Source organism: Bufo gargarizans, unplaced genomic scaffold (genome assembly GCF_014858855.1).
Source record: "Bufo gargarizans isolate SCDJY-AF-19 unplaced genomic scaffold, ASM1485885v1 original_scaffold_872_pilon, whole genome shotgun sequence".
Lineage (NCBI taxonomy): Eukaryota > Metazoa > Chordata > Amphibia > Anura > Bufonidae > Bufo > Bufo gargarizans.
The window spans coordinates 1-13,178 of record NW_025334737.1 but is presented as its reverse complement, the minus strand read 5'-3'; the positions used below and the strand labels follow the sequence as shown (position 1 = coordinate 13,178).

The 13,178-nt window shown below is 40.6% G+C and overlaps 1 protein-coding gene across 1 annotated transcript in view; it reads right to left on the bottom strand.

Annotated features, from left to right (window-relative positions):
- LOC122924157 (engulfment and cell motility protein 3-like) overlaps nt 1-12,431 on the bottom strand; it is a 71,455-nt gene extending 59,024 nt beyond the window's left edge. The window contains exons 1-5 of the mRNA XM_044275093.1: nt 12,335-12,431; nt 10,979-11,130; nt 9,161-9,239; nt 9,044-9,094; nt 8,845-8,967 (exon numbers count right to left, since the gene is read on the bottom strand). Of these exons, the coding sequence (XP_044131028.1) occupies nt 8,845-8,967; nt 9,044-9,094; nt 9,161-9,239; nt 10,979-11,130; nt 12,335-12,421 (492 nt within the window). The 5' untranslated portion in view covers nt 12,422-12,431. The remainder of the gene's footprint in view (nt 1-8,844; nt 8,968-9,043; nt 9,095-9,160; nt 9,240-10,978; nt 11,131-12,334) is intronic.
- Nucleotides 12,432-13,178: the final 747 nt, after the last annotated feature.

The following is a 13,178-nucleotide window of genomic DNA, read 5'->3' as shown; positions in this document are numbered from 1 at the left end:
TATACATATAGTATAGGACATACAGTGGTCAGTATACATATAGTATAGGACATACAGTGGGTCAGTATACATATAGTATAGGACATACAGTGGGTCAGTATACATATAGGACATACAGTGGGTCGGTATACATATAGTATAGGACATACAGTGGGTCAGTATACATATAGTATAGGACATACAGTGGGTCGGTATACATATAGGACATACATTGGGTCAGTATACATATAGTATAGAACATACAGTGGGTCGGTATACATATAGTATAGGACATACAGTGGGTCAGTATACATATAGTATAGAACATACAGTGGGTCAGTATACATATAGTATAGAACATACAGTGGGTCAGTATACATATAGTATAGGACATACAGTGGTCGGTATACATATAGTATAGGACATACAGCGGGTCAGTATACATATAGTATAGAACATACAGTGGGTCAGTATACATATAGTATAGGACATACAGTGGTCAGTATACATATAGTATAGGACATACAGTGGGTCGGTATACATATAGTATAGAACATACAGTGGGTCGGTATACATATAGTATAGAACATACAGTGGGTCGGTATACATATAGTATAGAACATACAGTGGGTCAGTATACATATAGTATAGAACATACAGTGGGTCGGTATACATATAGTATAGAACATACAGTGGGTCAGTATACATATAGTATAGGACATACAGTGGTCGGTATACATATAGTATAGGACATACAGTGGGTCGGTATACATATAGTATAGGATATACAGTAGGTCGGTATACATATAGTATAGGACATACAGTGGGTCAGTATACATATAGTATAGGACATACAGTGGGTCAGTATACATATAGGACATACAGTGGGTCAGTATACATATAGTATAGAACATACAATGGGTCGTTATACATATAGTATAGGACATACAGCGGGTCAGTATACATATAGTATAGGATATACAGTGGGTCAGTATACATATAGTATAGGACATACAGTGGGTCGGTATACATATAGTATAGGACATACATTGGGTCGGTATACATATAGTATAGAACATACAGTGGGTCGGTATACATATAGTATAGGACATACAGTGGGTCGGTATACATATAGTATAGGACATACAGTGGGTCAGTATACATATAGTATAGAACATACAGTGGGTCGGTATACATATAGGACATACAGTGGGTCAGTATACATATAGTATAGGACATACAGTGGGTCGGTATACATATAGTATAGGATATACAGTGGGTCGGTATACATATAGTATAGGACATACAGTGGGTCAGTATACATATAGTATAGGACATACAGTGGGTCAGTATACATATAGTATAGAACATACAGTGGGTCGGTATACATATAGTATAGAACATACAGTGGGTCGGTATACATATAGTATAGAACATACAGTGGGTCAGTATACATATAGTATAGAACATACAGTGGGTCGGTATACATATAGTATAGGACATACAGTGGGTCAGTATACATATAGGACATACAGTGGGTCAGTATACATATAGTATAGGACATACAGTGGGTCGGTATACATATAGTATAGGACATACAGTGGGTCAGTATACATATAGTATAGGACATACAGTGGGTCGGTATACATATAGAACATACAGTGGGTCGGTATACATATAGTATAGGACATACAGTGGGTCGGTATACATATAGTATAGGACATACAGTGGGTCAGTATACATATAGTATAGGACATACAGTGGGTCGGTATACATATAGAACATACAGTGGGTCGGTATACATATAGTATAGGACATACAGTGGGTCGGTATACATATAGTATAGGACATACAGTGGGTCAGTATACATATAGTATAGGACATACAGTGGGTCAGTATACATATAGGACATACAGTGGGTCAGTATACATATAGTATAGGACATACAGTGGGTCAGTATACATATAGTATATGACATACAGTGGGTCAGTATACATATAGGACATACAGTGGGTCGGTATACATATAGAACATACAGCGGGTCAGTATACATATAGGACATACAGTGGGTCAGTATACATATAGGACATACAGTGGGTCAGTATACATATAGTATAGGACATACAGTGGGTCAGTATACATATAGTATATGACATACAGTGGGTCAGTATACATATAGGACATACAGTGGGTCGGTATACATATAGAACATACAGCGGGTCAGTATACATATAGTATAGGACATACAGTGGGTCAGTATACATATAGTATAGGACATACAGTGGGTCAGTATACATATAGTATAGGACATACAGTGGGTCAGTGTACATATAGTATATGACATACAGTGGGTCAGTATACATATAGTATAGGACATACAGTGGTCGGTATACATATAGAACATACAGTGGGTCAGTATACATATAGGACATACAGTGGGTCAGTATACATATAGTATAGGACATACAGTGGGTCAGTATACATATAGAACATACAGTGGGTCAGTATACATATAGTATAGAACATACAGTGGGTCAGTATACATATAGTATAGGACATACAGTGGGTCAGTATACATATACGACATACAGTGGGTCAGTATACATATAGTATATGACATACAGTGGGTCAGTATACATATAGGACATACAGTGGGTCAGTATACATATAGAACATACAGTGGGTCAGTATACATATAGTATAGAACATACAGTGGGTCAGTATACATATAGTATAGGACATACAGCGGGTCAGTATACATATAGTATAGGACATACAGCCGGTCAGTATACATATAGTATAGGACATACAGTGGGTCAGTATACATATAGTATAGGACATACAGTGGGTCAGTATACATATAGTATAGGACATACAGTGGGTCAGTATACATATAGTATAGAACATACAGTGGGTCGGTATACATATAGTATAGGACATACAGTGGGTCGGTATACATATAGTATAGGACATACAGTGGGTCGGTATACATATAGTATAGGACATACAGTGGGTCAGTATACATATAGTATATGACATACAGTGGGTCAGTATACATATAGGACATACAGTGGGTCGGTATACATATAGTATAGGACATACAGCGGGTCGGTATACATATAGTATAGGACATACAGCGGGTTAGTATACATATAGAACATACAGTGGGTCAGTATACATATAGTATAGGACATACAGTGGGTCAGTATACATATAGTATAGGACATACAGTGGGTCAGTATACATATAGTATAGGACATACAGTGGGTCAGTATACATATAGTATATGACATACAGTGGGTCAGTATACATATAGGACATACAGTGGGTCGGTATACATATAGTATAGGACATACAGCGGGTCGGTATACATATAGTATAGGACATACAGCGGGTTAGTATACATATAGAACATACAGTGGGTCAGTATACATATAGTATAGGACATACAGTGGGTCAGTATACATATAGTATAGGACATACAGTGGGTCGGTATACATATAGTATAGAACATACAGTGGGTCAGTATACATATAGTATAGGACATACAGTGGGTCGGTATACATATAGTATAGAACATACAGTGGGTCGGTATACATATAGTATAGGACATACAGTGGGTCAGTATACATATAGTATAGAACATACAGTGGGTCGGTATACATATAGTATAGGACATACAGTGGGTCAGTATACATATAGTATAGGACATACAGTGGGTCAGTATACATATAGTATAGAACATACAGTGGGTCAGTATACATATAGTATAGAACATACAGTGGGTCAGTATACATATAGTATAGAACATACAGTGGGTCGGTATACATATAGTATAGGACATACAGTGGGTCGGTATACATATAGTATAGGACATACAGTGGGTCAGTATACATATAGTATAGGACATACAGTGGGTCAGTATACATATAGTATAGGACATACAGTGGGTCAGTATACATATAGTATATGACACAGTGGGTCAGTATACATATAGAACATACAGCGGGTCAGTATACATATAGTATAGGACATACAGTGGGTCAGTATACATATAGTATAGGACATACAGTGGGTCAGTATACATATAGTATAGGACATACAGTGGGTCAGTATACATATAGTATATGACATACAGTGGGTCAGTATACATATAGTATAGGACATACAGTGGGTCAGTATACATATAGTATAGGACATACAGTGGGTCGGTATACATATAGTATAGAACATACAGTGGGTCAGTATACATATAGTATAGAACATACAGTGGGTCGGTATACATATAGTATAGGACATACAGTGGGTCAGTATACATATAGTATAGAACATACAGTGGGTCGGTATACATATAGTATAGGACATACAGTGGGTCAGTATACATATAGTATAGGACATACAGTGGGTCGGTATACATATAGAACATACAGTGGGTCGGTATACATATAGTATAGAACATACAGTGGGTCAGTATACATATAGTATAGGACATACAGTGGGTCGGTATACATATAGTATAGGACATACAGTGGTCAGTATACATATAGGACATACAGTGGGTCGGTATACATATAGTATAGGACATACAGTGGGTCGGTATACATATAGTATAGGACATACAGTGGGTCGGTATACATATAGAACATACAGTGGGTCAGTATACATATGACATACAGTGGGTCAGTATACATATAGTATAGAACATACAGTGGGTCAGTATACATATAGTATAGGACATACAGTGGGTCAGTATACATATAGTATAGGACATACAGTGGGTCAGTATACATATAGTATATGACATACAGTGGGTCAGTATACATATAGGACATACAGTGGGTCGGTATACATATAGAACATACAGCGGGTCGGTATACATATAGGACATACAGTGGGTCAGTATACATATAGTATAGGACATACAGTGGGTCAGTATACATATAGTATAGGACATACAGTGGGTCAGTATACATATAGTATAGGACATACAGTGGGTCAGTGTACATATAGTATATGACATACAGTGGGTCAGTATACATATAGGACATACAGTGGGTCGGTATACATATAGAACATACAGTGGGTCAGTATACATATAGGACATACAGTGGGTCAGTATACATATAGGACATACAGTGGGTCAGTATACATATAGTATAGGACATACAGTGGGTCGGTATACATATAGTATAGGACATACATTGGGTCGGTATACATATAGTATAGGACATACAGTGGGTCAGTATACATATAGTATAGAACATACAGTGGGTCAGTATACATATAGTATAGGACATACAGTGGGTCAGTATACATATAGTATAGGACATACAGTGGGTCAGTATACATATAGTATAGGACATACAGTGGGTCAGTATACATATAGTATAGGACATACAGTGGGTCGGTATACATATAGTATAGAACATACAGTGGGTCGGTATACATATAGTATAGGACATACAGTGGTCAGTATACATATAGTATAGGACATACAGTGGGTCAGTATACATATAGTATAGGACATACAGTGGGTCAGTATACATATAGTATAGGACATACAGTGGGTCAGTATACATATAGTATAGGACATACAGTGGGTCAGTATACATATAGAACATACAGTGGGTCAGTATACATATAGTATAGGACATACAGCGGGTCAGTATACATATAGTATAGGACATACAGTGGGTAAGTATACATATAGTATAGGACATACAGTGGGTCAGTATACATATAGTATAGGACATACAGTGGGTCAGTATACATATAGTATAGGACATACAGTGGGTCAGTATACATATAGTATAGGACATACAGCGGGTCAGTATAGATATAGTATAGGACATACAGCGGGTCAGTATACATATAGTATAGGACATACAGTGGGTCAGTATAGATATAGTATAGGACATACAGTGGGTCAGTATACATATAGTATAGGACATACAGCGGGTCAGTATACATATAGTATAGGACATACAGTGGGTCAGTATACATATAGTATAGAACATACAGTGGGTCGGTATACATATAGTATAGGACATACAGTGGGTCGGTATACATATAGTATAGGACATACAGTGGGTCGGTATACATATAGTATAGGACATACAGTGGGTCAGTATACATATAGTATAGGACATACAGTGGGTCAGTATACATATAGTATAGAACATACAGTGGGTCAGTATACATATAGTATAGGACATACAGTGGGTCAGTATACATATAGTATAGGACATACAGTGGGTCGGTATACATATAGTATAGGACATACAGTGGGTCAGTATACATATAGTATAGGACATACAGTGGGTCAGTATACATATAGGACATACAGTGGGTCAGTATACATATAGTATAGGACATACAGTGGGTCAGTATACATATAGTATAGGACATACAGTGGGTCGGTATACATATAGTATAGGACATACAGTGGGTCGGTATACATATAGTATAGGACATACAGTGGGTCAGTATACATATAGTATAGGACATACAGTGGGTCAGTATACATATAGTATAGAACATACAGTGGGTCAGTATACATATAGTATAGGACATACAGCGGGTCAGTATACATATAGTATAGGACATACAGTGGGTCAGTATACATATAGTAGATGACATACAGTGGGTCAGTATACATATAGGACATACAGTGGGTCGGTATACATATAGTATAGGACATACAGTGGGTCAGTATACATATAGAACATACAGCGGGTCAGTATACATATAGTATAGGACATACAGTGGGTCAGTATACATATAGAACATACAGTGGGTCAGTATACATATAGTATAGGACATACAGTGGGTCAGTATACATATAGTATAGAACATACAGCGGGTCAGTATACATATAGTATAGGACATACAGTGGGTCAGTATACATATGGTATAGGACATACAGTGGGTCAGTATACATATAGTATAGAACATACAGCGGGTCAGTATACATATAGTATAGGACATACAGTGGGTCAGTATACATATAGTATAGGACATACAGTGGGTCAGTATACATATAGTATAGGACATACAGCGGGTCAGTATACATATAGTATAGGACATACAGTGGGTCAGTATACATATAGTATAGGACATACAGTGGGTCAGTATAGATATAGTATAGGACATACAGCGGGTCAGTATACATATAGTATAGGACATACAGCGGGTCAGTATACATATAGTATAGGACATACAGTGGGTCAGTATACATATAGTATAGAACATACAGTGGGTCGGTATACATATAGTATAGGACATACAGTGGGTCGGTATACATATAGTATAGGACATACAGTGGGTCGGTATACATATAGTATAGGACATACAGTGGGTCAGTATACATATAGTATAGGACATACAGTGGGTCAGTATACATATAGTATAGAACATACAGTGGGTCAGTATACATATAGTATAGGACATACAGTGGGTCAGTATACATATAGTATAGGACATACAGTGGGTCGGTATACATATAGTATAGGACATACAGTGGGTCAGTATACATATAGTATAGGACATACAGTGGGTCAGTATACATATAGGACATACAGTGGGTCAGTATACATATAGTATAGGACATACAGTGGGTCAGTATACATATAGTATAGGACATACAGTGGGTCGGTATACATATAGTATAGGACATACAGTGGGTCGGTATACATATAGTATAGGACATACAGTGGGTCAGTATACATATAGTATAGGACATACAGTGGGTCAGTATACATATAGTATAGAACATACAGTGGGTCAGTATACATATAGTATAGGACATACAGCGGGTCAGTATACATATAGTATAGGACATACAGTGGGTCAGTATACATATAGTATATGACATACAGTGGGTCAGTATACATATAGGACATACAGTGGGTCGGTATACATATAGTATAGGACATACAGTGGGTCAGTATACATATAGAACATACAGCGGGTCAGTATACATATAGTATAGGACATACAGTGGGTCAGTATACATATAGTATAGGACATACAGTGGGTCAGTATACATATAGTATAGAACATACAGTGGGTCAGTATACATATAGTATAGGACATACAGTGGGTCAGTATACATATAGTATAGGACATACAGTGGGTCGGTATACATATAGTATAGGACATACAGTGGGTCAGTATACATATAGAACATACAGTGGGTCAGAATACATATAGTATAGGACATACAGTGGGTCAGTATACATATAGTATAGGACATACAGTGGGTCAGTATACATATAGTATAGGACATACAGCGGGTCAGTATACATATAGTATAGGACATACAGTGGGTCAGTATACATATAGTATAGGACATACAGTGGGTCAGTATAGATATAGTATAGGACATACAGCGGGTCAGTATACATATAGTATAGGACATACAGTGGGTCAGTATAGATATAGTATAGGACATACAGCGGGTCAGTATACATATAGTATAGGACATACAGCGGGTCAGTATACATATAGTATAGAACATACAGTGGGTCGGTATACATATAGTATAGGACATACAGTGGGTCGGTATACATATAGTATAGGACATACAGTGGGTCAGTATACATATAGTATAGGACATACAGTGGGTCAGTATACATATAGAACATACAGCGGGTCAGTATACATATAGTATAGGACATACAGCGGGTCAGTATACATATAGTATAGAACATACAGCGGGTCAGTATACATATAGTATAGAACATACAGTGGGTCGGTATACATATAGTATAGAACATACAGCGGGTCAGTATACATATAGGACATACAGTGGGTCAGTATACATATAGAACATACAGCGGGTCAGTATAGTTAACATGGCCTTACAGTGTCGTTCGGGTCCATGGCCATCCTCATCCGACTCTCCAATAGGCCCAGACTGAGACACTGCAGCACGTACAGGTAGTGACGCATTTCATCCCCCAGTTGTGGCCAGCTGTGGATTATGTTCTGAAAGACATAACACGTGTGTCCTGGCGTGTGCCAAGCATACCACACCCCGGCCTCCCACGCCTCCATCTCTCACCTTGTGGATAAACTGCCGCATGTTCTTTTTCCATAGATAATCCAGCATTTCCTGAAGAAGGAGACAATCAGCAAGAGAAGAGAAGCATGTGGACCCTACACCGGACTAATGTCTTACCACTCGCTCTCGTCCGCCGACTTTCTGTAGTAAGGCCACAATGAGCGCCATCACTTTAATCTGAGTCTCTTGAGCTGGCCTGCAAGAAAACATGAAACCCTGAGCACATGGACGTATGTACGTAACAGTCTCCTCTGCCCGCCATCCGTCTCAGGGGTCACTGCGGTGATCTGGATTAGACTGGGAGACCCGGATACTGGCGATGAGTGAGGGCCGATCCTTTAAGGTGGGCCGTGTCATTCAGCTGCTGGAAGGGGCTGCAGCCTCTGACATCATGTCCATTAGTCACATGGCTTATGTGCATCTCAATCCCATTCAATACCAAGAACAACCACTATACAAAGTATGGCGCTGTGCGTGGCATACTGTGAAAAAGCTGCAGCACCCTTCTGAGCACCACGGCCCATTTAGGCCCCTTTCACACGAACAATACGGATTAGGTCCGGATGCGTTCAGTGAAACTCGCACCATTTTGCAAGCAAGTTCAGTCAGTTTTGCCTGCGATTACGTTCAGTTTTTTCCGCGTTGGTGCAATGTGTTTTGATGTGTTTTTCACGCGCGTGATAAAAAAAAACTGAAGGTTTACAAACAACATCTCTTAGCAACCATCAGTGAAAGACGTATTGCACCCGCACTTGCTTGCGGATTCTATGCGTTTTTCACTGAAGCCCCATTCACTTCTATAGGGCCAGGGCTGCGTGCGTGAAAAACGTGCGTGAAAAACGCAGACTATAGAACCCTAATGCTGTGATTTTCATGCAACGAAGAACTGATGTGTGAAAAAAATAAAAAAAATGCTCATGTACACAGACCCATTGACCCATAGTGCGGGTGCTATGCGTTCACGTCTCGCATTGCACCTGCGTGGAAAACTCGCTCATGTGAAAGGGGCCTTAAAGGGAATGTGTAACTTAAAAAGTTTTCTGCCAGATAGCAGCACATATCCTTTTTTTGTTCTGTTTATTCTGTTCTATGAACATGATTATGAGGGCGGCCATCTTGTTTATAACAACATTTAGAAAGCAGTAAGAAAATTGCTTTACTGCAGCTACATGGGCCATAGACCCAAGTTGGTCTAGAGCTGACCCTATTGACTTCTATGGGAGAGTTTTCTAGGAATGCTCTGTGACCTGTGTAGAGGTCCTTGTGCAGGGAGGGGAAGTAGATAAGCTATGATATCACCTATTGTGCATTATTGATCCCGTCTTATCTATACACCATGGTGATATTATTACAGGCAGGATTGAATGACAGATAAGCAGGTAACCACAGTAAAGTGATCTGTACAGACTAAGAAGCGGCGCTGATTATTAGGCTTAAAGGGAACCTGTCATCAACTTGATGCTGACTTCACTGAGGGCAGCATAAAATAGTGACAGAAATGCTGATGTCAGCGCTGTGTCAGTCATGAGCCAAAGGTAAGTGGTTTCTGAGAACCAGCATCACAATCATTGCAGCCCAGGCCTGGAAAAGAGTCCTGGATATTATAATCTCCTGCTCTCCTCGACCATCTGCTGATGACTGGCAGTTCTCTCCTAGAGAGAAAGGGAGACAACTAGGTAGAGGCCGGACAGACATCAGCAGGGGGAGCAGGAGATGAAGAATGACCAGGACTCTTCTCAGGTGGCCAGGACTCTTCTCCAGGCCCAGTCTGCAATGATTGTGATGTTGGTTCTCGGCAACCACTTAATGACAGACTGCCGAAATCAACTCACCTGTCAGTACTTTATTCTGCCCTTAGTATGTGCGAGGATAGCTCTTTGCTTCTGGCACCCAGGAGCCCGTCCCATTTTTATATCCATAAAATAAAGAACTTACAGCTGTAGAAGGGTGAGCAGTCTGTCCAGAGGAACCTCTACTCGCACCATGTCCGCCAGCTTAGTGTTACTCTGAACCACACTCTCCAGGATGATGAGAGCGAGCTGAGTGATCTCCAGCAGCATCAGATTCGTGTTCACGAAGGTCACAACCTGGAAAATACAAAGGCCTGTAGATGACACGTGTACACATCACTGGGATAAGGAAACACGTGTACACATCACTGGGATAAGATAAGACGTGTGCACATCACTGGGATAAGATAACACGTGTACACATCACTGGGATAAGATAAGACGTGTACACATCACTGGGATAAGGAAACACGTGTACACATCACTGGGATAAGGTAACACGTGTACACATCACTGGGATAAGGAAACACGTGTACACATCACTGGGATAAGATAACACGTGTACACATCACTGGGATAAGGAAACACGTGTACACATCACTGGGATAAGGTAAGACGTGTACACATCACTGGGATAAGGTAACACGTGTACACATCACTGGGATAAGGTAACACGTGTACACATCACTGGGATAAGATAAGACGTGTACACATCACTGGGATAAGGTAACACGAGTGCACATCACTGGGATAAGATAAGACGTGTACACATCACTGGGATAAGATAAGACGTGTACACATCACTGGGATAAGGTAACACGTGTGCACATCACTGGGATAAGATAACACGTGTGCACATCACTGGGATAAGGAAACACGTGTACACATCACTGGGATAAGTGAAGACGTGTGCACATCACTGGGATAAGATAAGACGTGTACACATCACTGGGATAAGATAAGACGTGTACACATCACTGGGATAAGATAAGACGTGTACACATCACTGTGATAGGATAAGACGTGTACACATCACTGGGATAAGGTAACACGTGTGCACATCACTGGGATAAGATAACACGTGTGCACATCACTGGGATAAGGAAACATGTGTACACATCACTGGGATAAGATAAGACGTGTACACATCACTGGGATAAGATAAGACGTGTACACATCACTGGGATAAGATAAGATAAGACGTGTACACATCACTGTGATAGGATAAGACGTGTACACATCACTGTGATAAGATAAGACGTGTGCACATCACTGTGATAAGATAAGACGTGTACACATCACTGGGATAGGATAAGACGTGTACACATCACTGGGATGAGATAAGACTTGTACACATCACTGGGATGAGATAAGACTTGTACACCGCATTGGGATAAGATAAGACGTGTACACATCACTGGGATGAGATGAGACTTGTACACAGCACTGTCAGGTGTACATGTCATGGTGGTTCACACTGTGTCATGTAATTCACATGTACCTTTTGTATAAACGTGGTACTGAACGTCTCCCATGACACAAAGCCATGTTCCATTAGCTCAGAGATGGCCCTCAGGGTGTGGCACATCACCTCTCCACGCCTGCCAAGACAATACAAGAAAAGAATCAGCCCTGGGCCACAATGCAGGACAGAAGAGATTTCTCTGTATTCCTGACTGCCTCCAATTTGATGTGTCCTAACTGAGGGGTTTCAAACAGCAATGCTGGCAGCACTCATACAACCTCTGGATATGACGCTGAGCACTGACAGGCTGACCCCCCACCCCTGTAACCTCTGCAGCAATGCTGGCAGCACTCATACAACCTCTGGATATGACGCTGAGCACTGACAGGCTGACCCCCCACCCATGTAACCTCTGCAGCAATGCTGGCAGCACTCATACACCTCTGGATATGACGCTGAGCACTGACAGGCTGACCCCCCACCCAGGTAACCTCTGCAGTAATGCTGGCAGCACTCATACAACCTCTGGATATGACGCTGAGCACTGACAGGCTGACCCCCCACCCATGTAACCTCTGCAGCAATGCTGGCAGCACTCATACAACCTCTGGATATGATGCTGAGCACTGACAGGCTGACCCCCCCACCCCTGTAACCTCTGCAGCAATGCTGGCAGCACTCATACAACCTCTGGATATGACGCTGAGCACTGACAGGCTGACCTCCCACCCCTGTAACCTCTGCAGCAATGCTGGCAGCACTCATACAACCTCTGGATATGACGCTAAGCACTGACAGGCTGACCTCCACCCCTGTAACCTCTGCAGCAATGCTGGCAGCACTCATACAACCTCTGGATATGACGCTGAGCACTGACAGG